The sequence below is a fragment of the Phyllopteryx taeniolatus genome, chromosome 18 (assembly GCF_024500385.1).
Source record: "Phyllopteryx taeniolatus isolate TA_2022b chromosome 18, UOR_Ptae_1.2, whole genome shotgun sequence".
NCBI lineage: Eukaryota > Metazoa > Chordata > Actinopteri > Syngnathiformes > Syngnathidae > Phyllopteryx > Phyllopteryx taeniolatus.
The window spans coordinates 3189589-3215432 of NC_084519.1; the positions used below are offsets into that span (position 1 = coordinate 3189589).

General features: G+C 41.8%; 1 protein-coding gene across 2 annotated transcripts in view; it reads left to right on the top strand.

The window, feature by feature from the left end:
• tnfrsf21 (tumor necrosis factor receptor superfamily, member 21) overlaps positions 1 to 25844 on the top strand; it is a 50862-nt gene that overhangs the window by 8261 nt on the left and 16757 nt on the right. Inside the window, exons 2-3 of one of the 2 annotated variants that reach the window (XM_061754431.1) lie at positions 7718 to 8393; positions 12724 to 13290. In XM_061754431.1, the coding sequence (XP_061610415.1) occupies positions 7718 to 8393; positions 12724 to 13290 (1243 nt within the window). The remainder of the gene's footprint in view (positions 1 to 7717; positions 8394 to 12723; positions 13291 to 25844) is intronic. The other variant, XM_061754433.1, reaches the window with a different exon arrangement.

The window sequence follows — 25844 nt, forward strand, 5'->3', positions numbered from 1 at the left end:
GACTGGAGCGAGCTGGTCCATGCAGACTTTGAGGCAGGATGGGGACACATGGTCTGGGCTTGCCGCTTTGTTAATCTTTTGTTGTTTGTTTGTTTGTGTACAATAGACATAGAAAGCAAAAAAAAATTAAAATACAAAAATTAATAAAAAAATCGGTTACATGTGCCACAACAACTACACTTTATTTCCCAAAGTATTTACAAGTACAGTATATGACAAAGCATTCCTTGTGGGAAGTTAATTGATTTCTCAGTGTGTCTCGAGACTGGTCTAACAGCTGGCGCCTGAGGTAGTATTGCAGGTTGCTCTGCTCAGTTGCTCTGGGACTCCAAAATTCAAGGGCATGAGGGGTATGTATTGTTGTGCTGGGATGCTGCACGTTTGCCACGTGATGTAAACAAGATCTGCCTTACCAGCAACCACACCCTCAGATGCCCCTCTTCTCTTGTCGTCCTTCCTGTTAGCGAGTCACAGAATCAGCAGATTAAAAAGCACCTTTTACCTCGTGGCTGCCTTTTTGATTGGCTGGTGTCTGTTTGTGTGAGACAAAGACAAGACCTAGGCACGAGATACCCCCCCTCTGCGATAGACTCCAGCGCGCCCGCGACCCTTGTGAGGATAAGTGGTACAGAAAATGGATGGATGCATAGGCACGAGATGGAGCGATAGGAACAAAGGCATGCAACAGACCTGACCTGATAAAACAAATCGTTGTGTACTGTATACGTAAGCAGGAAAGTACTGGAAAAAAATGCCTTTGCTGCATATTTTTCATCTTGTCCTTTTTTTCCTGATACATTTTTTTTGTGTGTGGTTCAAGCTTTTCTCTTATGGTATCTAATTTGCCACTTACTCCGGCTTCCCCACAATGCTAGCTATACTTGAAATAGTCTGTTGATCATTTTCTCTTCCATCCATCCATTTTCCATACCGCTTCTCCTCACTAGGGTTGCGGGCGTGCCTATCCCGACTAACTCCAGGCAAGAAGCGGGGGACACCCTGAACTGGTCACCAGCCAATCGCAGGGCATATGTAAAGAAACAGCCATTCGCAGTCACTTACACACATATGGGCAATTTAGAGTCTTCAATTAACCTTACCATGCATGTTTTTGTGATTTTGGAGGAAACCGGAGTACCCGGGGAAAAACCCACGCAGGCACAGGGAGAACATGGAAACTCCACACAGGCGAGGCCGGATTTGAACCCGGGTCCTTAGAACTGTGAGGCAGATGTGCTAACCAGTCATCCACCGTGCCACCCGACAAAAGTAACAATACATTAATGTACAGTAAATTAACCAGCAAAAATTGTCCTAGCTTTTTTTTCCAGCTAGAAATAGCTACTGTATCTGTAGCCGGTCAGATTTTGGCAATATCTTGGTGACTATCATGATTATTATTGCAACAACACATCATCAATAGGGTAAAACTATCCTGTTTCACGACTGTTAGATTAGTGGGCAAACAATCCAACGCTTGGTGAATTCTGCTTCACAATGATAGGCAGAGCTGATGTCAAAGGATCAAAAAGCAACGTCAGCTAGTTGTCCCTGTGGTAACTTTTCTGACACCTCCTACTAAAATCTCTGCCGATATATAGCCTACTACCAATCACAGCAAAGCTTATTTAAATGTTGATTATTCATGACAAATGCAGTCGTTTTGGCCCAAGTTGAAGAGCTTGAAAAAGGTGTCTTGGGCATTTCCAACCAAAATTATCTCGCAAACCCAATAAAAAGACATAAAATATTATTTAAACCTTTAAAAATAACATCAGGTATATGCTTTCAATCGGAATTGGGCATTTGGAAAGAGACATTTACTATTTCTCTTCAGTTTGTTGTGTATTCCCGTCATGGCACACCGCATATGTCACAGTAACCTCATTAGCGTAAAACTAGTTGCAGACAGAATCAGAGGTCAGTCTGCTCCTGTTGAGCTTTATGGGTGACAGGTCAAAGGGATAGACAGCCTGTCTAGCAATTGGAAGATTGAAAATTCTTGCATAAAATTGTCAAGTTACTAGTGACCACACGTAAATAGTTATAGTATCATTAAAAAAAGCTGGGATCATGAACACTTCTAAGGGCTTTGGACTGTGGGAGAAAGCCTGAGTACCTGAGGAAACCCAGACACTGGGGACACCATGCAAACTCCACATAGAAAGGTCCCAGCTAATGCAGATTTAAGCCACTAACACACAAATAATGACAAAGCTTTGATATTGGATCAGGGATGAGGCTGTTGTTTGTAGTTTGGCTTTGGCTTGATGACTAATATGTGGATTTTTGTGTGGGCCGAGCGCGTGTGCCTTCTGGCTTGCATCCATGTTGAAGTAGCCTAAGAACGCGTGCCCTGAGTGGATTAATGCATTGTGCTTCATTCCTGTAAAACAACCTCTGTGTGTGCAGTATGTGTGAAAGAGATTTCCTGTTTGATACCAGGACTGGCGGATCTTCTGTTCTCCACCCTCATATGAACATTAAAGGTCAGACCAGGACATGCAGTTTCGATAATAATCTGACAGGAAAAGCCACAGTGGGGGCATCCATTATGCCATGATCAAATGAAATTGTTAGACACTCCACCACTCTTGCCCTGAAAAGCTAGCTTCCTTAATTACCCAGGTTTATAGTGACCCTTCTTTCAGTACAAAGATACAAAATCATCATACAGATTCAGGAGTCACGAGTCCTGGGATCTCCATTAACCGTGATCCTATGAGTCCTCTGGCTGGCTGCTGCTAAGTACACAAGGTGAGTTAGGGAACTCACTGGAAGAACAGTGGACTCAGATAATTCGGTTAATGTGTTCACGGACTCAGTTTACCAGACTTACTGGAAAACATATCAATTGTTTGTATAGGTGTTTTTCTAAATATTAAATTCCATATTTTATTTTGCTGAGTTTTTGCATATTTATTTATTCTTTTCTATTCATCCTATTAGGGATAGGCGTGTACCGACACCAGGTATCGGCAGGCATTATTTCAAGGTCACGAGTACTCATGAAGGCTGCCGACACCAGCCACCGATATTTAAGGCGAAAAAATCTACAGAGTAAATCCTCCTCCCCAGTAGTTGGCGCTACACTGCAGCGGTTTGACATCGGCAAATCATTATGTGCGAGAGGAAAGAAAGTCTTTGTTTACTATTATCTGTCTTGTGTTTTCATTAAAAATTGTATGTATCATAATTACTAGTGGTGTCGGTAATCGGTAACGGTGAGTACTCAAGATTGGCTACTCGTACTGGTATCGGTTTGAAAAAAAAGTGGTAACAAACATCCTGACATCTGATATCACTTTTTAAGTTGTATTTTGTTGTTTTTGGATATGTGTCATTTTAAAATAAATGTATGTAACCTAATAATATGTAGGAGGATCTATATTTATATTACTCTGTAGCACATGCTTCACACTATAGATTCTGTACTAGGCAAAATGTCTAAATAATTCCAAAACTGGAATTTGAAACCTATCCTATAAGACTACTTTACTTGAAACTTAGATAAAACCTTTTGCTAAGTCGAATATCTCTGCTGTTTCTCATGGGTGACAAGCTTTCACGTGTCATCAGCAAAATTTCCCCCCTACCTCATCATTTTAAACCCTTTTTGTCCTGTTTCCCAACACAGGCTGCTAATCTCTTTCCATATTTGTCTAAGCATACACAGTCTACTGTGAAAAACACACTTGTAGATCATTGTGTAGTTACACTTTATGAACAAGTGTTTCTTTTTCTGCTGATTCCACCTTGTATAGTTCGGAAAGAGTTCAAATAAAACATATTTGACCTACTTTTAGCCCCAAAATAACCTGGAAATCGTAAACCTAGGCATAGAGATGCATGGTTTACTGTATGTATGGCATTGAAAACATTACTACCCATTATCCTACTATAATTCTTCAGACCTGTCGGGCAGGCTTGCTGGATTTGTATATGCGTTGAGCTACAATAGCTCTTCTTATCAACATGCAATGTACGTGTATGTACATGAAGTACAAATTAAAACATCAAAGCCCAGAAACTGTTTTTCTTCAGTTGGGCATGATAGACTTATGTCTGAATAACATATCAGATTTTTTTTGTCCATTTTTGACCCTACATGTGCATGTCAGAGTTGCAGGTTGTTGTGGTGTTGTGTAAAAAAAAAAAAAAAAAAAAAAAAAAAAAGGTGGACCCAAGCGCAGAGAAGCAGAGGCAGGCAGGGGTTCAGGATTTACTAAAAAAAAACAAAAAAATACTTATTTTCAAAATTACTAAAACCAAATTTACAAAGTCCAAAAATCTAAATTCAAAGTAACAAAGAAACACAAGGAAAGTGCAAAAATGTGAGAAAAAATAGGGGTGCACTGCTGACGAAGCGCTGTTTTTGTATTATACGTGTGTATATCTGCATTTTTTTTTAAAATCAAAAATGTACAAAAAACAGCAGGAAAAAGTTTACAACCTTATGGTGGCAAAAGACAATGCAGCCCAAAGTACTAAATGAATAATGTCTAAGTACAGTACTTCTTAAAAACTATACAGTACATGGAAATCACATACTGTTCCCATTTTTATATAATTGCTCAGTGAGAGCATCTGGCTCCCTCAGTCTAATGACAAACTCCTGTAATTATATTTTGGGTTTGAATCTCTGCTCAATAAAGAACAGGGACAGGTCAGGCTTCTGATTATTGGAGACAATGCTTGAAGTACCTGCTTTGTCATGACTCAATTTATGTGTGCTGTGTGATGTAAAACTAGACAAGTATAACTTCACTTGTCTAGTTTTACATCCCCTCAACCACGAGTGCTGTCAGGTTCCCAGCAGAGTTGACAGTGCAGCCAGAATAAAAGGAGTGATACCTAGTTACACCAGTCCTTGTAACATGCACTAAACCTTCATGTGCACAGTTATACTAGTACTTGTCCTTTTGGCTCATGTGCCTGTGGGTCAGGAAACTTTCTGGCTTGCTTCAGTCGATGTGCATTTGGGACTTAATGTGGGTGTGACCTTATAAATTCAGCTCATTAGAATGAACAGGAATCGTCCTGCTCTTGTTTGAACCTTTCAGGTAACCCTTGGTCCAGCTGCCGAGCCCAATATCAGTTCTGATGGTTATTTTTCATTTCCGTACAATTTATCTTCTGGGTTTTTGTTTTAGAACCACTGTTCTGATACTGGTGATGTATGGCGTTAGACTTATGCCACAATTACATACTGGTAACTGGAAGTATTGATTGCAAAAAAGTACTGTATGTCTTGTGCGCACAAGAACATGTATTGTGGTCACAAAACATGTTTTTGTAAGAAATTACAATTATTAATTACTAACAATTGTTTGAGGGGATATAGCTCGGTGAGGTCTGCGGACACATTTAAGTTGCCAGCGACGTTTCACTAGCTCATTTTGTATTTAACGCACGGATTGCTCAGGTAACTGTCTAAAACGCTTAATGTAAAAAAGTTTAACGTCATTTAATGTCATAAAACTGCATTCAATCGTCACCAAAATGTATGTGGACATGTCTACCTACGCTCACTTCAACCCCTGAAAATATGACAATGATCGGCTCAACATTTTGGACTTTATGGATGTTAAGCCTTTTCCTGTATACCATCTATGGGAAAACATAGAGCTGAGTGCAGTATGGCTTTGAGGCTTATTTTTGTTTTGGTAAAATTTTTAATTCTATGATGTCAGGGCAACGTCAGTATGTCCACGCCATTTTCACTATGTGTTGGATGGTTTTGCTTTGTGCAAATACAGTGCAACTTTGTGTAAAACTTCATAGGAGCTGTTTCCCTCTGTCAGACGCCCTCTTTGGTATTGAACAGATTTAAAGTGCAAATGCAGCGTACTGCTTCAGTGTTGCCAACTTAGGAACAATACAATTTGCTCAATTTAGCTACTTTTCCGACCTCTCGAGTGACCAATTTACAGAAAAAGTAATGAACAACACATTTAATGACTTTTTGTAGTGTTATTGTAGACTTTGAGAGTCCCTCTAGAGCAGGATATGTTAACCGCTCCGCATTCCGACTGTAACTGAATGGCGCTTTTGCAAAGACACCACTGGCTGACAATTTAACCATATTCTGCCCCAATTGACGTCACAATTAGCCTCCCTCATAGACACATTTTCAGAAATAGACAGATAGCCAAATATTTAATTGGTTGTGTAATTTCACACTCGATTGGTTGGCAGGCACTCCAAAGACTCAACTACTATAACAAACAATAAACAAAAGTACGGAAAATGTACAAAACTACAGAGCCGTGAAAATTCTTATACTTTTGCACAGTTTCTCGACTTTTAATGTTAAGATCATCAAACAAATGTAAATATAACCCAAGTGAATTTAAAAATGCTGTTTTAAAATGGTGATTTCATTTATTAAGGAGAAAAAAACTATTCAGTTACCTGGCCCACTGTGAAAAAGTAATGGCCCCTTTAAACCTAATAAGTTATTGGGCCAACCTCAGCAGCAACAACTCAAATCAGGCATTTTCCATAACAGCCAATGAGTCTTTCACATCTCTGTGGAGATAATTTGGCCCACTCTTACTTGCAGAATTGTTTGAATTCAACAAAAATGGAGGCTTTTTGAGCATTAACACCCTTCTTAAGGCCATGCCATTGCATTTCAATCAGATTCAAGTCTGGATTTTGACTAAGCCACTCAAAACCTTCATTTTGTTTTTTAAGCCATTCAGAAGTTGACTTGCTGGTGTGTTTTGGATCGTTATCCTGGTGCAGAACCCAAGTGGGCTTTAGTTTGAGGTCACAAATTGATGACTGAACATTCTCCTTGAGGATTTTCTGTTAAAGTGCAGAATTCATGGTTCCATCAATCACAGCAAGGTGTCCAGGTCCTGAAGGAGCAAAGCAGCCCAAGACCATCACACTACCACCACCACGTTTGACTGTTGGTATGACGTTCTTTTTCTGAAATGCTGAGCTACATTTAGGGCAAATGTAACGAGACACAAACCTTCGGAAAAGGTGAACTTTCATCTCGTCAGTCATTATAATATTCTCACATAAGTCTTAAGATGTTTTAATTTTTTTTTATTTTAATTTTTTTTTTGCAAAGGTAAGACGAGCCTTAATGTTCTTTTTGGTCAGCAGTGGTGTTCTCCTCAGCCAAGGATGCCATTTTTGCCCAGTCTCTTCCTTATTGTTGTGTCATGAACAATGTTAATTGAGGGAAGGGAGGCCTGCAGTTCTTTAGAAGTTGTCCTGAGTTCCTTTGTGGCATCCTGGATGTTCATCGGTGTTCTCTTTGGGTAATGTTTGTAGGGCAGCCACTCCTTGCAAGGTTCACCAGCGTTCGATGTTTTCTCCATGTGAGGATAATCGCTCTCCCTCTGTTTCACTGGAATCCCAAAGCTTTAGAAATGGCCTTTGTAATCTTTTCCAGACAGATAGATGTCAATTACTTTATTTCTGGACTGTTCTGTAATTTCTCCGGATCGTGTCATTTTGTTGCAGCTTTTTGAGATCTTTTGTCTGACCTGGTTTTGTCAGGACAGATATTGTTTAAGTGATATCTTGATTGAACAGGTCTGGAGGTAATCAGGCTTGGATATCATCAAAGAGATTCTGCCATTCCATTAAATGGAATACTTAAAAAAGAACTAATCCATTTTATTTCTCTCATAAAGTTAAGTACATTTGTGTTGAATGTCACTCCGTAATTTAAATATCTCACTGTCTTCCTCAGGTGCTGTGGACATTGCTGGTTGAAATCTCAGCACGGGTTTTGACCACAACTGACCCAGCTGATCTGCCGCTCCTCTCTCCTCGCCACTATCAATACAAAAACCCAGATTCTGGCTCCCAGCTGGTCTGTGACAAGTGCCCGGCAGGTACCTATGTGTCTGTCCACTGTTCTCTAACTGCTGTTAGGGAGTGCAGCCCGTGCCCTGAAGGTACTTTCACACGAGGTGAGAACGGTGTTGCGCAATGTCATCACTGTGGGGCTCTATGTCCTGCAGGCCTCTTTGAAAAAGTACCCTGCACTACCACCCAGGACCGTGTGTGTACGTGCCCCCCGAACAGCTTCCTGTTGGTGGAAGGGGGCACAGAGTGTAAGCCCTATTCGCTGTGCCCTCCTGGGACAAGGGTGAAAAAGCGGGGTAGTGAAACAGAAGATGTTATTTGTAAGCCGTGCACCAAAGGAACTTTCTCCAATGCGGAATCAAGTGCGCTCAAGTGCCGAGCCCATGCGGACTGCCGAGCTCAGGGGTTGACGCTGCTCATAGCGGGGACAAGAGAGACTGATAATCTCTGTGGACCCCTGTCTACAGCCCCCTCATCTGCATCTTCCTCCACAGCCACTGCACAAGGACAAGAATTAGTGACATCGGAATCTTCCTCGTCACCATTAGATCACAAAGGTGAGAGCTTCTTAAGTGCCGTCACATTCGTGGAATCCCATTCAAGCGAGACGCTTCTTTAAGGGAGCACATTCTTAGGCATGGCAACAAAGTGATCACTTCTACTTGCTCTAGGAATGTTAGTATTTGTGGTCATGAGGAGGTCAACTTCTTCTTCTTCACCGTTCCTCACCTGAATAATGTGTCGAATCAGGGAACATGAGTATTTCTCTCCCCCTTTTGTTTTCACTGCCCTTCATCCTCCTCATCATCTCTTCTGTTAAGTCAGTGGGTAATTTCTGGGAATCAACCGGCCATACCCGGTTTCACTCCACCCCCACCGACACTCATACTTTTTGTGTTTTGGCACGGGATTGATGACTCTCAATTACGTCACTAGTCAACGGGGATGAAGAAGGACCAATTTATTATGCACAGCAAAGGAGCAAAGGAACAAGTTGTATACAGCATTGTCTAACTGTATTTTTATTAATGTTATTTGAGGTTTTAAAGGCTTTTCTAAACCTCATAGTCAAGACAATGAGGTACCAGTTCCCGGTAAACAATGAATGTAACAAATGGTTCACTGCACCATACTTGCAAGAAAACATTAATACTGGTCTCACTGAAAACTTTTAAAGGACTTAAGCAGCTTTTGAGGCCGAAATATTAGGCTGTCGATGCTTCATTTCATTTGGTTTTAAAGAGCTTGGATGTTGAAACTGCTCATTGTTGTATTATGAGATTGTTTCAATGTTTTTAGCTTGTGCTGTCAAAGCTCTTTTATGTGTTGTTGACAATAAATTATACAGTAGAAAACCATCCAGCATGCTCCTAAAATGGTGTTTTTATCGTAGTTTGTACCATTTTAAAAATTAATATGTCCACAATACATGCTTGATTAAAAGTAATTTCAAGATAATTATTGTAATGTATATAATGAGTTATTATAACGATATTACATTGATAACATTATTAATAGTTACTATACTATATATAGAGTCCTGGGTTTATGACGGAGTTCTGTTCTTAAAGTGGTGATGTAATCCAAATATTTTACAAACTTCATATCAGAACGACGGGAACTGATGGTGCCTTCTTGTTTCACGTAATGATGTATTTTTACACTGATGTGCAAATTAGTTCATTGTGCGCTATTTGTAACCCAGAAACGTTGTATGTTAGGGCATCATAAACCAAAGACCTACAGTATGTATTTGGAATTGCAATTATTTCATTTCCACCCTTATTTTGTTCCTCTTACTGAATCCTAACTGGTTGGGGTTCGTGTTAAACTCAACAAGAGCACAAAGAATGAGCTCAGCGCTCCTCAGAAGGGAAATTAAGCAGTATAATAGACAACTAGGACTGTACCATTCTCTCATTAAGTTAGGGTACCCAATTTAAATCAAACATTAGTAGATACAGTCTTGAACATTTCATTTCCATACCGCTTATCCTCACAAGGGTTGTGGGTGTGCTGGAGCCTATCCCAGCTGACTCTGGGCGAGAGGCGAGGTACATCCTGGCCTGGTCGCCAGCCAATCGCAGGGCACAAATAAACAAACAACCATTTGCATTCACATTCACACCTACAGGCAATTTAGAGTCTTCAATTAACCTACCGTGCATGTTTCTGGAATGTGGGAGGAAACCGGAGCACCCAGAGAAAACCCACGCAGGCACGGGGAGAACATGCAAACTCCATACGAGCAAGGCCGGATTTGAACCCACGTCCTCAGAACTGTGAGGCAGATGTGCTAACCAGTCGTCACCGTGCCGCCACTCTTGAACATGTTACTGAACTATAATAACTATCCACACATATTTTGGGGTTTTAGATTTTACTTTTATATATATATTTCAAGGCGATTTAAAGATACTTTAAAGTTGCAGTTCAAACAGTAACTCTCCGATTCAGTTCAAAAGAGAAGTTTTTGTGTGGCTTGTGAAACACATTTTTTCTCGAATTGTTGCTTTATTGTTAAGCCTCAGCGGCATCCAACAAATTCAAGTAATTTCAATCAAACAGAAAATCAAAATGGGTATTTAGTTGCCAGTCTCAAGTATTAATGTAGAAGTTGTCTTTTAGAATCCAGTTGCAGTTATAAGAAATTAGGGTGAAAGTGTGCACTTAAGGCGATCTTCCTGACACCATCCACCATCAGCCATGGCACTATTGTCCCAAATACAATATTTAATAGCGTGTAACGGAGTGCAATGAAATCAGCTTTTGTCATCTTAAATCGTATTACCGAGTACGGTTCTAGCACCAAATCAGATGAAGTATTGAATACAATGATCCTAAAGAAGAGACATTTTACTTTATTATTTATTAAACATCATAAAACCTATTGATATTTATTAAAGGATCCTATTGACATGAACCAAGACAGGTTTCCAGATAAAATCGCTTAGTGTCATCATTCCACAGTAAAATAAATGTTTAATGTTTAGACCTTAATGAACATACATATATATATTTTTATTTATTTTATTTTTTTTGCACTGGATGAAGACAGGCAGCACGGTGGACAACTGGTTAGAGCGTCTGGCTCACAGTTCTGAGGACCGGGGTTCAATCCCCGGCCCCGCCTATGTGGAGTTTCCATGTTCTCCCCGTGCCTGCGTGAGTTTTCTCCGGGCACTCCGGTTCCCTCCCACATCCCCAAAACATGCATGGTAGGTTAATTAACAACTAATTTGCCCGTAGGTGTGAATGTGAGTTTTGTGTTTGTTTGTATGTGCCCTGCGATTGGCTGGCAACCAGTTCAGGGTGTACCCCGCCTCCTGCCCGATGACAGCTGGGATAGGCTCCAGCACGCCCGCGACCCTACTGAGGAGAAGCGGCTCAGAAAATGGATGGATGGATGGATGGATGAAGACAAAAATAACCCACATATTCAAAGAGAACAAGTAGTTGGGGAGGTTTTGCACCTTGCTCAGGGTACAAATAAATCCCTCTCCAGAATCAAGTCCCATTTTCGGAAGGTAGAAGGAAGTACAAAAGGTTTTTGGTTGAAATTTATTTGAAAGTTCTGTTGATTAGAGGAGATCTTGTGATGGGAACAGCTGAATGACCGTACTTACCGTAATTTATCGTGTATAATACACGCTCGAGTGTAATGCGCACCCCCAAATGGACTCCAAAAATCAGGATAACCCTTCTTCCTATATATAATGCACACCCATGACTTTATATCAAGTGACATATTTATATTCAATAAATGTTAATGTTGACCCTCTCCTAATTAGTTTTTCTAATAAATTCTGATCAGTAATATTATTAATACTGAGGTTTACTTGTTCTTTAACAATGTATTTAATATTGTGGGGCACCCTAGTGTTTAGTTTTAACACTGCGACTTTAAAACTAATTTATGGCTATTCTAAAACATATATACTCATCTACCTAATTTCATTGTGAAATAATTTTTAACTTTACTATACGTATGTATAATACGCACTATTGACCTTTGAAGATTTTTTGGAGAAAAAAATGTGCATTATACATGAGAAATTACGGTAATCACTAGAATTCAGTACAGTCAAAAGAAATTGTTAAGTGCTTTGTCTTTCAGTATATGAGTCATCCCTGTGGTTTACATTCACTTTGTGACTTGTTCACATACTGAGGCACAGTGCCATAGTACACAGTCATTAGCGAGACAAGCAGCTTTACTTTAAGTAGTATACATGCGCTATACTTACTGCACGGTGAACACGAGTCCTATTTCTTTTATATCGCAGAATTTGCCAAATATTGTAAACTTGGAAAGGTGGGGAGATTTATAAAACGAAACTCCACCTCCGGCTGGCATGCTCACAGCTGAGCTCAACTGAAATGTGAAATGTTGAATGGAATTATTACATTTAGTACGTTCACTCGAAAGATTTGTTTGTTTGAACAAATCGTTTTTGAACGACCCAACACATAGTAGTTAGGGTTTCTGTCTCAGAGTCAAGAGGTCCTGGGGTTGAATTTCAGCTGAGGCCTTTTTGTGTAGCGTTTGCATGTTCTCCCAGTGCGTTTGTGTGTTTTCTCTGGGTACTTTGGCTTCCGCTTCCATTCCCAAAGCATACTGAAGACACTAAAGTGTGAATGATTATTTTGTCCATGTATCGTGTGACTCACTGGCTATCAGTCCAGGGTGTACCCCACCTCTCGCCCAATGTCGGCTTTGATTGGCTCCAGCTCTCCCTCCATCATGCTCTTAGTTTCATTAACCCAGGTTTGGGCGAGTTGGTTGAGAATGTGAATTGCATTCCTAATCTCAATTATTTCTTGACTTGTGGTATTTGTTCTCACTCATCCCTTCCTCTTCATTTTTATCCCTGTGTCTCAACCCAGGCATCAACAGCCGTTCAGCTGCCATTCAATTTAGGGAAAACCAAGGTGGGAAACTAGAGGATATAATTCGCAGTCGTGCAACAAGCACCATTCCAGCAATCCGTGACACCCCTCACACTTCACCTCCCACAGCCCGAAAACATCTGGTGCATCGCAAGCAACCTTGGGACGAACCAAATTCCAACCCCTTGCATGGGCCCAACAAGCGGACAATAGAAGGATTCGATGGTTCAGAGGTCAGTGTTGGGATGGGAATCAGTAAGATTGCTGTGCAGTCGAACAGAGACAGAGTTTCCAATTACAACCGTCCCACTCGAAGAGGATCCCCACGGCCGAGCACTCGCGATCACTTCGATATAAACGAGCACCTCCCCTGGATGATTGTTCTGCTGCTCCTGCTCGTTCTGGTGGTGATTGTGATGTGCAGTGTGAAACGGAGTTCCCATGTGCTGAAGAAAGGCCCAATGCAGGACCCGAGCAGTATCGTGGAAAGGGCAATTCAGAAGAAACCATCTGTGCCCTCTGGACAGGTCAAAGAGAAGTGGATCTATTACTCTAATGGACAAGGTTAGTCTACTGCTACAATCACTTGTTACATAATTGGTACTTAAGATCCTGCCTGGATGCACGACTTAGAATAGCCTTTCATTTCAGCTGACCAAAACCACTTTTTTGACTTAAACATGATTTTTATAGACATGAGTACTGGGATCAGTGTAAGCAATCCAGCCACAGTGATGGCGGGTCACATTTTGAGTTTGCAGTGGACTAAAGAAATTTCATTGAGTTGTTGGAGGGGTGACATTAGAGGGGTGACAGTCTGCACCCAGACTACTTCAGCTCAGTGGCACAACACCAAACCCATTTTTCACACTGAAAACCTCATCGTTTAAAGGTCAACAGTACCGGGGTTTACATGGAGCCTTCTAATCTGATTAAAGCTGATTTAGAAGCCCAAACCAAATGAAAATGCTCCATATCAACACCTCAGTTGGAATAAACAGGCCAAATCCGAACTCTGGTTTCACAGGAGTGGAATATTCATTTTGCCAAACCGATCAGAAGTAAATTTTCATCATGTAAACTGTGAATCGGGCTGCACTCTGTCTGTGCATGCTCTGCCTTGACGTAAATTGCGTGTTTATGCACGTATATATGGCGTCTTCCAACCAGAGCTCCTATGGGACAGAGATCTTATTAAATACTGTTTTTATCAAGCAGTTGTTTTATTATAAGTGTAAAAACAATCCCAACTAGACAACTGACCTCCATCTCTATAAAGGACGTGATGTGCGCATGTTGCACGGCTGTTCTGATTAAATGTAGTGTACATGTATACACTCGATCAGAATAAATCACACCAACAGTTGGCCAGAGATCTTCAATCAGAATTACAAGAAAAATAAATAAATAAATAAAATCTGCATGTAAACCAACCAATAAGGCAGTTCTAGGCCTAGGTAATGCTTCTAGTTACATCACCATTATAGACGCACTCTAGGTGGGTGAGCTGATCAATGCTGCCCTGAGGCTTATGGCGTGGAGGGCACTGGTTACACAAGAAGGGCCATTATAGAAGAACATTGCTGTCGCTTTCAACACAGGCTTCCACACAACACTCAAGTTTCACCAACAACTGCTTTCTATCTCCCTTCTATTCTTGCCTGCTCTGTTGACGCTCCTTTAAAAGAAAAGAAAAAAAAAAGTCCAGTCACGATTCTGTTCTCTGGTTCCTTCCCGGCATTATGTCTCGATGGTCCTTTACATTTGTTGGAATGCCCTCCTGTCTCAGAGTCAGTTTTTCTTGTTCTCTGGCTCTCTTGTGCATATCTGTTGACATAACAGCAAGAAGTAACAGGTGGAGAGCTCATTTTCCCACAGAGAGAAGGAAAGACACACTTTAAAACAGATTGTTTGTAGTGCATACGCTGTATGTGTGTGCATGCGTGTGTGTGCTCACGCACTAAGATAAAGAACAACCCTCCCTGTCTCTGCTCAGTGACTGACCACAGCAAACTGGAATTATCTGGTTTCAGCTGCATCGAGTTTTGTTGTTTTTGTACATGCACAGGTCAAACAGGCCCCCAACAGAGAGACAAAGAGATGCACAGCATTGATAGAATGATGTGAAAAAGACAGTGGTTAAAATATTAGACTTGTAAGTGGAGTATGTGTGTTCAGGAAGTTGCGAGGAAGAAAATTATAAAAGGCATTGTCGTAGATCCTCTCTAGTCAACTTTGTCTCCATCATAAAAATGTTATTACCTGTACATTACATAAATAGTGAGTGTGAATGGTTGTCTGTCTCCATATATGCCCTTTGATTGACCAGCGACCAGTTCAAGAACGTTATCTGCCTTTCACCCGAAGTCAAATAAAGGATAAGCAGTATTAAAACAATTGAAAGATACATGGATTTTAACATTCTTAAATGCCATAAAAGTGTGAAAATAAGTTAACATCCCTGTAAAGGGAAAATGTCTTGTAAATTTGACAAACCACAGAGAAGATTTTTGTTCACAACCCTGCCAAATTAAAAATGTTCAAAAAAATCACCAAGTATAGAAAATTAAGCTTCAAAATGATTAAATTCAAACCATTCTCTCTGCTATCGAACACTGTGGGCAGGGATTATCATTAACACCTGCCAACCTGTCAAGTGCGGTTGAATTTCAGTACTAGCCAATTTGGTGGGTTATATTTCGATCGGGACATATCTGTCAGCATCCCTATCAACACCCCCAAGGAACGCCACCCCCCATCACCCTCTGCTGCTCCGGCTTCACAGCCATCTTGATGACACAGGTCCTGGAACCTTTCTGACATACCTCATATCTCAAATGATTCCTAATAATTCCCCCTCATTAAGCCAAAAATGCTATAAAGGCTTAGTTTTCAGTGTTTGTACATTGTGCTCATGGGTGTTTTTCTGATTGGATGACTAATCTTGTGCCCATGTGTATGTATTTAAATGCCGAAACGTATGCACATGAATAACAACCCAACAGACATTTTACACTGCCATTTACCTTCTGGAACAATAAATAAAACAGCTTTTTAATCCTTTCAAGGCGCATGGTTGGCTCCCCTAGAAGGTTGGAATGCCCATTTACTAGAGTAGTTAAAACACTTAGACAATAAACGTAGAAAGGAAAAGAAAGGTGAAAGATCTCCCACAGACTGAGTTTACCATTTGTTGAGCGACAGCCAGTAAGTGATGTAAATAGCTACTCCTCTCAAGGCTTCATTTTATTATTGCAGCAAGGCAATCTTTTTCTACTCTACGGTAAAAACAAGAACCCCAAGTGAAACCCAAGCCATTATGCCATTGTGGACTGAACATTTTGAAAAATGAGACACATGACTGATTCAACTTTTATGAAATTCCTGAAGACTCACAATGTGGCTCAGTAGTTTACTGTATATGCCCTCCATGCACTCTACCACATCTTGGCATGCTCATCAAGAGACAGATGGTCTCCAGTGTGATCTCTTCTTAGACTTGATTCAGAGCATCAGTCATCTCCTGGACAATTGATGGTGTGACTGGTATGACACATGATGTCCCAGAGGTGTTCGATTGGATTTAGGTCTGGGGACAGGGTGGTCCAGTCAATAGCATCAGTCACTTCGCTGCTGAGACACTCCCGAATCTTCAGGTTGAGCATTGTCAGAACCCAACCTTGTAAGTCAAGGCCCTCGTGGAGTTTATTTCTGACGTTTTGGACAGAAACATGCACATGATTGGCATGCTGACCATAGCGTTTATGAATCAGAATCAGAATCATCTTTATTTGCCAAGTATGTCAAAAACACACAAGGAATTTGTCTCCGGTAGTTGGATAGTTGGAGGCGCTCTAGTAGGACAACAGACAGTCAATTGACAGAGAATACTTTTGAAACATAAAGACATTGAAAAAAACAGTCACTGAGCAATAAAAGGTTGCCAGTAATCTGGTAATGCTGGTACAATAATTTGTTTTTGGACAAAAGTCCTCCAGCAATTAGAGCAGTTTGAAATGACTAATAGAACAATAGTCCGGTGCAATGACCATTGTGCAAAGGGCGCCGAGACTTCAAGAAAAGTATGCAGTTTAAAGTCACGATCCATCCATCCATCCATCCATTTACTAAGGCGCTTATCCTCACAAGGGTCGCGGGAGTGCTGGAGCCTATCCCAGCTATCACCCTGAACTGGTTGTTTAAAGTGACTAGTAGTGCGGGGCAATGTCGATTGTGCAGATGTTGCAGATGCTACTCCGGCACATGAGTGGCCAGTGTTGGTCAACAACAGATATGCAAATAGCGCAGTGTGGCGAGACTAATACAGTGAGTGCACGAGTAATGTATAATTGGCCTGACAGAAATGTGACAACAAACTCAAGACAAAAAATTGCCAGCATGTTGCAATGGAATTGTAAGTTAACTGTTTAAGAAGTGAATGGCAAGAGGGAAGAAGCTGTTGGAATGTCTGCTAGTTTTAGTTTGCATTGATCGGTAGCATCTACCTGAGGGAAGGAGCTGGAAGAGCCGGTGACCGGGATGTGGAGGGTCCGAGAGGATTTTGCACGCTCTTGTCTTACTTCTGGCAGCGTGCAAGTCCTCAAGGGAGTGTAGGGGGGTACCAACAATCTTTTCAGCAGTTTTGATTGTCCGTTACAGTCGGAGTTTGTCCTTTTTGTAGCAGCACCAAACCAGACTGTGATGGATAAACACAGGACTGATTCGGTGACTGCTGTGTAGAACTGCCTCTACAGCTCCTGTGGCAGCCCGTGCTTCCTCAGAAGCTGCAGAAAGTACATCCTCTGCTGGGCCTTTTTGAGGATGGAGTTGATGTTGATCTCCCACTTCAGGTCCTGAGAGACTGTAATTCCCAGGAACTTGAAGGTCTCGACAGTTGACACAAGGCAGCTGGACAGCGTGAGGGGGAGCTGTGGCGAAGGATGCCTCCTGAAGTCCACAATCATCTCTACAGTCTTGAGCGTGTTCAGCTCCAGGTTGTTTCGGCCGCACCACAGCTGGGCCAATGTTCAATGGGCCATCTTTGAGGAGCTGCACTACCCGGGTAACTTATGTAGGCTGCTGATATCGCAACAGATGCTACAACTAATTCAAGTTTACTTGTCACATATTCAGTTACAGTATATACAGTATGTATAGTATAAGCAGTAGTGAAACACTCAAGTATCTTTTCCAGTGTACAAACCCCAATTCCAATGAAGTTGAGATATTGTGTGAAATGTAGATAAAAACAGAATACAATGTTTTGCAAATCCTTTGCAAGCTATATTCAATTGAATACACTTCACAGAAAAACTATTTGTAATGTTTAAACTGGTACTCCGGTTTCCCCCCACATCCCAAAAACATGCATGGTAGGTTAATTGAAAACTCTAAATTCCCAGTAGGTGTGAATGTGACTGCGAGCGATTTTTTTGTTTATATGTGCCCTGCGATTGGCTAGCGGCCAGTTCAGGATGTACTCCGCTCCAGCACGCCCGCGACCCTAGTGATAGCGGTAAGGAAGGTGAATATATGTATATGTATGTATGTATGTATATATATATATATATATATATATATATATATATATATATATATATATATATATATATATATATATATATATATAGTTCTGAGGACAATCCCCGGCCCCGCCTGTGTGGAGTTTGCATGTTCTCCCCGTACCTGCATGGGTTTTCTCCAGGCACTCCGGTTTCCTCCCACATCCCAAAAACATGCATGGTAGGTTAATTAACAACTCTAAATTGCCCGAAGGTGTGAATGTGAGTGCGAATGGTTGTTCCCCGGGCGCTTAAGCTGCCCCCTGCTCCAGTGTGCTCCTCCAACAAGTGTGTGTGTTCACTGTGATGGGTAAAAGGCAGAGAACAAATTTCGTGTGCATGCATGCATGTTCATGACAATAAAGATGATGATTCTTCTCATTTGTATGTGCCCTGCGATTGGCTGGCAACCAGTTCAGGGTGTACCCCACCTCCTGTCCGATGATAGCTGGGATAGGCTGCAGCATGCCCGCGACCCTAGTGAGGAGAAGCGGCTCAGAAAATGGTTGGATGGATGCGCACAACCAATGTTTACCGAAGCTTTAGAGCATGATTTAACAGAACACTGGCATGTTTACATTCAAACATTAGTGCTAGCATTAGTTGGCTACATAAAGTTTTTTTGCCTGCTTGCGAGCTGTATTAATTACGTGAACATACCTCAAGTGCTCCCTCAACAGACAGCCCAAAAGGTCATCTTTCGAGCACCCGGTGATGACATCACAAGTTTTGCCGCTCTCTTTGCTCTTTTTCTTCCAACACACATTGTTGTTGTCGCCGTGGTAACGGGTTTATCCGGTTGCAGTGACCGGTGACATGTTTTCTGGCCACACCTCCGCGACGGTGTTCGGTTTGACAAGATAAAACCCAGTGATAGTAAAAGACGGGATACGGTGATATTGTAATAAATGTTGGGTAGTGTTGCCAGTGGGTGACCGAGATATGGCAAGATTTTATGTCTGACATAGTGTCATTGTGAAAAAACAAATTTGTTGTAGTCTGATCCAGGCATCAGCGGCAAGGCTGAAACCCAACATTGAATGCCCGTGACCTTCGATCCCTCGGGCACCGCTGCATTAAAAAATGGCGTCATTGTGTAAAGGGTATTGCCACGTGGGCTCAAGAACACTTCTGAAAACCATTTTCAGTTAACACAGTTTACCGCCACATCTACAAATTCGATTAAAACTCGACCATGCAAAGTGAAAGCCATACTGTAGCAACACTCTGAAACGGCGCCAGCATTTCTGGGCCCAAACACATCTGAGATGGACTGCCAGAAAGTGGAAAAGTGTGCTGTGGTCTGAGAAGTCCACATTTCAAATTGTTTTTGGAAATCACGGATCTCATGTCTTAAGGTCTGGGTGTTCTCAAAAAGCGTTTTAAAAATCTTGAGTTCATCCACGGGGGAAGGTTTTGGGTTTACTACTGTCAGAATGCACTAAGTCAAAATGGTGGCGGCCATGGACAGCATGGCAGCATTTGTCAGAATAAAGTAAGAGGTATTTTATTCTTTGAATTGTTTTGATTCAAATGCGGAATTATGATTCAGGGTTTGTTTTTTCAAGCGGACTTGCGAGTGAATCCGAATTGCTACTCATACATAGCCCTACTAAATACGGTGGCATGGTCGGATTTGGCTCCATAAGCACATGGTGAGTAGCAGTGGTCTCAAGTTCTCTCAGGACAGTGACCGTGTCCACTTGTGCTGAAATATAAACAACACTGATAATGATGGATGTAAACTCACCGGGGAAGTAGAAGAGGCATTATTTAATGTTCAGGAGCTCCAGGTTTGGTGAGCAGGAGTGTGTGAGGCGGACTATGTTCATACAGTCACACCAGTTGGTCATGAGACACAACCCTACTCCTATAGTGCCAAGGGCACTATAGCAATGCAAAACTAGCCAGGAATAAGATGTATGAGAAAGGGTCTATGGTCATCACCTCTTAAGTCATTGCTTAAGAGGGCCTGTCTTGCTATTGAGGTTGCTTTCTACCTGTTGTCTGTCCCATTTGCACCACAGCAGCTACAATAAAACAGATCGGTATCACTGAAGTGTGTTTGGAGTTACAGGCTTTGTTGGGTCAGCTTAAAAATGACAGCAGTGCCAGAGTGGCTTCCTTCCTCCTCTCTCTTTCGTTCATTCCCTGCAACACAAAGTGCATGCCGTGAACATGTTCAGCTAAGCTGTCATGGACTGTAAGAGATTTAAAATAGGTCAAACCCTTCTGCACAGAGCACCAGAATAAAATGATCATGTTTACAAAGACATATGCAGACTTCCATCTTATCCTAAAAGATGTAACAGACCCTATTTATGTGTGTTTATGAGAACGGAAAACAAACATGTCTATTGATGTGAATAAAAATGAGCCCAGCGTCCTGCCACATTGTTTCTTTCCACAGCTGATCAATGCAGGCTAAATGCTGTTCCAAGATGTTAATCTTTATAGCGTTTTGGCCTTATGGAAAGGACATGTGCCTTGGCAGTTTGAAAACGCTGCTCCGTGGTAGTTGCGCTCATGTTTATAGACATCAATTCAAGGCTTTATATGTAAGTGGTATGCATGAATGACATTAGAATGGCTATATATGTAGCTGCAGGACTACAATATTTAGGTCTTGTCATTTGTTATAGTCACAGCTTGAGTGCCTTAAACAGATGATACTTTTCAAGTGACTGTCACAGTGAACCCCCAACTATTTGCCTATTCACTAATTCACCTATTTGATTTGTTTTCTGTGGAACCTGTACTCAGCTGTTTGCTGTAAAACTCACCTATTTGCAGAGTGTTGGTGTATGTTGGGGTCTATAGTGGTTTGTAGTCAATAGATTAATAGGCCTTCACTGTCGAAATAAGACCAAGAATTTTGGAAATGTACTTACCACATGATCTGAAATGAAACTAATAAAATCTATCAATCCATCCATTATCTACTTCTTTTCATAGTCGGGGTCGCTGGTGAGCTGAAGCCGATCCGAGCTGACGTTGGGTGAGAGGCGGGGTACACCCTGGACTGATCACCAAGCTATTCAGACTCACAGTTACATCTATGGACAGTTTAGAGCCACACAGGAAAGCCGCCGCAAAGATTTAAACTCAGAACCTCAGAACAGAGGCAGACATGCGAACCACTAGCCCAATCAACTCAAATCTAGTACGTATAGTTATGTTTACCAAAGACAGTGTCTAAAATTTTAACTTTAAATTTATTTTGTTTTGTCTACCATCTACAGTAGCTATAATAAAATTCATGTCTGTGATGTAATGTATGGGCATTTGGAAAACACGGGCCATGGAAAAACAACATCGTGATACTAGAAAAGAACCTCACAAGTAGAAGTCTGCACTCTGTGTGAAAGAATTTAATTCACAACATATATTTCCGAAGCAAGTTGGAAAATGTTGTGGAAAACATGAAGAAAAAACACATTATACCTGCCCACCATCCTCCCTTGTTAAATATCCACGCCGTTAATAATGCCAAGTTGCGCATTCTGGCCCAGTGGGGAGCCGCGTGTTAGAATCTACTGTGTGCTGCAGTACCAGGGTGGGCCTAAGTAACCTATCCTCATATCAGCCTGGGTGTGATCGTTAAGAGCATAATTCCAAGGGAAGGTTCACCCAAGTAAAAATTTCACAAATTTAAGTGAGGTGATCTCCATTTGGTATAAATTTGAGTATGTGATGTATTTAGTATAAAATTAAAGGTATACCTGAGGGTGCTGACAAATGCAGCTCTCTGCTGCACGTCATACAACACACCATAAACGAGACTACTAATGTTGTTTCACATCTCTGGGCTCTAATGCTTGAGTTTATTCAACCACTGGTTTATTAAAGAGCAAATAAATTCATCTGAATCTAACGTATAAGTCGAGAGAGAGAGAATATCCATCCATTTTCCATACCGCTTATCCTCACTAGGGTCGCGGGCGTGCTGGAGCCTATCTCAGATGACGTCCGGTGACGTCCAGCCAATCGCCGTACACATATAAACAAACAGCCATTCACACTCACATTGTCACCATGCATGTTTTTGGGATGTGCGAGGAAACTGGATTACCCAGAGAAAACCCACGCAGGCACGGGAAAAACATGCCGACAGGGGAGGCCAGATTAGAACCCGTGTCCTCAGAGTTGTGAAGCAGATGTGCTAACCAGTTGCCTACTGTGCCGCCAGAGAGAATACCACTGCAACCACTAACAAAAGTCTGACTAATCACAAAACAAGGCACAAATAAGCATCATTAGGGCAGATAAAAACCTGATTGGCTGACACAGAAAGGAATGAACAGAGCAGGTGAAACTATGAAGAAAATCAGCACCACATGTCAGGCAGAAGTAAATGCAGAGGGGAAGAAAATATAAACACCAACACAAAGTTGACAATACAAATAGGACTTTGGCAAATAAGATAAGTTTTCCAATGGTGGCATTAGTTGGAATATGACTGCATGATTTTGGGGAGACCATCTTTTCTTGTATGTATGCATCTACACTTTCATGTCCAAGTTCATTTTTACACACTTAAACCAACAAGTAATAAAATAGCAATTAACAAAGTGTAAATAATATTGTCAAAATCCGAATATGAAAAACTGTTGTATGAACACTACTAAGATCTTCTTTTCCTTTCGGCTTGTCCCTTTTGGGGTCGCCACAGCATGTCTCCTTTTCCATGTAAGCCTATCTCCTGCATCCTCCTCTCGAACACCAACTGCCCTCATGTCTTCCCTCACGACATCCATAAACCTTCGCTTTGGTCTTCCTCTCGCTCTCTTGGCTGGCAGTTCCATCTTCATCATCCTTCTACCAATATTCACTATTTCTCCTCTGGATGTGTCCAAACCATCGCAGTCTGCTCTCTCTAACTTTGTCTCCAAAACATCGAACCTTGGCTGTCCCTCTGATGAGCTCATTTCTAATTTTATCCAACCTGGTCACTCCGAGAGCGTGCACTCAACATCTTAATTTCCGCCACCTCCAGCTCTGCTTCCTGTTGTCTCTTCAGTGCCACTGTCTCTAATCCGTACATCATGGCTGGCCTCACCACTGTCTTGTAAACGTTGCCCTTCATCCTAGCAGAGATTCTTCTGTCACGTAACACACCTGACACCTTCTTCCACCCATTTCAACCTGCTTGGACCCGTTTCTTCACTTCTTGTTCTGGACGGTTGACCCCAAGTATTTAAATTCCTCCATCCTTGCGATCTCTTCTCCCTGTACCCTCACTCTTCCCCCTCCACCCCTCTCATTCATGCACATATATTCTGTTTTACTTCGGCTAATCTTCATTCCTCTGCTTTCCAGTGCATGCCTCCATCTTTCTAACTGTTCCTCCAGCTGCTCCCTGTTTCACTGCAGATCACAATGTCATCTGCAAACATCATGGTCCACAGGGATTCCAGTCTAACCTCATGTGTCAACCTATCCATCGCCACTGCAAACAGGAAGGGGCTCCGGGCTGATCCCTGATGCAGTCCCACCGCCACCTTAAATTCGTCTGTCACACCTACAGCACACCTCACCGCTGTTCTGCTGCCCTCGTACATGTCCTGTATTATTCAAACATACTTCTCTGCCACACCAGACTTCCGCATGCAGTACCACAGTTCCTCTCTGGGCACTCTGTCATAGGCTTGCTCTAGATCCACAGACACAATGTAGCTCCTTCTGACCTTCTCTGTACTTTTCCATCAACAGCCTCATGCAAATAATGCATCTGTGGTACTCTTTCTAGCCATGAAACCATAATGTTGCTCACAAATACTCACTTCTGCACTGAGTCTAGCCTCCACTACTCTTTCCCATAACTTCATTGTGTGCCTCATCAACTTTATTCCTCTATAGTTCCCACAGCTCTGCACATCACCCTTGTTCTCAAAAATGGGCACCAGGACACTTTTCCTCCATTTCTCAGGCATCTTCTAACACGCTAGAATTCTATTGAACAAGCTGGTCAAAAACTCCACAGCCACCTCTCCTAGATGCTTCCATACCTCCACAGGAATGTCATCAGGACCAACTGCCTTTCCATTTTTCATTCTCTTTAATGCCTTTCTAACTTCCCCCTTACTAATCATTGCCACTTCCTGGTCCACCACACTTGCCTCTTCTACTCCTTCTCTCTCATTTTCCTCATTCATCAACTCCTCAAAGTATTCTTTCTATCTATCTAGCACACTACTGGCATCAGTCAACATATTTCCATCTCTATCCTTAATCACCCTAACCTGCTTTACATCCTTACCATCTCTATCCCTCTGTCTGGCCAACCTGTACAGATCATTTTCTCCTTCTTTAGTGTCCAACCTTCCATACATGTCATCATATGCCTCTTGTTTGGCCTTTGCCACCTCTACCTTTGTCCTGTGTCGCATCTCAATGTATTCCTTTCGCCTCTCCTCGGTCCTCTCAGTGTCCCACTTCTTCTTAGCTAACCTTTTTCCTTGTATGATTTCCTGTACTGTGAGGTTCCACCATCAAGCCTCCTGCCAGAAGATACACCAAGTACTTTCCTGCCTGCCTCTCTGATCACCTTGGCTGCAGTGGTCCAGTCTTCTGGAAGCTCCTCCTGTCCACCAAGAGCCTGTCTCACTTCTTCCCGAAAAGCTGCACAACACTCGTCCGGTCTCAGCTTCCACCACATGGTTCTGTGCTCTGCCTTTGTCTTCCTAATCGTCCTCTCCACCACCAGAGTCATCTTACACACCACCATCCTATGCTGTCTAGCCACACTCTCCCCTACCACTACCTTACAGTCGATAACCTCTTTCATATTACATCGTCTGCACAAGATGTAATCCACCTGCGTGCTTCTACCGCCGCTCTTGTAGGTCACCCTATGTTCCTGCCTCTTCTGGAAAAAAGTGTTCACTACAGCCATTTGCATCCTTTTTGCAAAGTCTACCACCATCTGTCCCTTCAAGTTCCTTTCCTGGATACCGTACTTACCCATCACTTCTTCATCACCCCTATTTCCTTCACCAACATGTCAACATGAACACTACTCAGATATTGACTTTAATCATCTGAGACTCAACTGGGAGAATTTACTTTGTTTCTTTGGTTCTTACTAGGTAATCAGTAGCTGGAAAAATGTCCACTGTGTGATGGAAACTTAATGGTAGCCAACAAGTACTTGCGCAACTTTCAAAACACAATCCTCAATGTTACCTGCTTGTGTAACCTTGTCCGCTTGCCCCTTGGATTCACACGACCAGTTCACGATGTGGCATTTCCCTTTACCGCATGTAGCCTGGAGCTCGTCCATCTTCTTAAATGTAGAATTTTTTTCTATGTCACCTATTGTTTGGATGTGAGGCTCCTGTTTTTTTTTTTGACAGACACATGCACAGATAGACCCCAAGTAGTGACATACATATACATACACACACAAATATAAATGACCTTATGACGAATGTGCAGATTTTAGAAAATCGTTTAAAATGGCAAACCAGATAAGTAAATGTTCCATAAATAAAAGTCCAAAATTATAAGGAAAAAACTGCTCAAAAGTCAATGTTCTGTCATGTTTTCAAAAGTGTA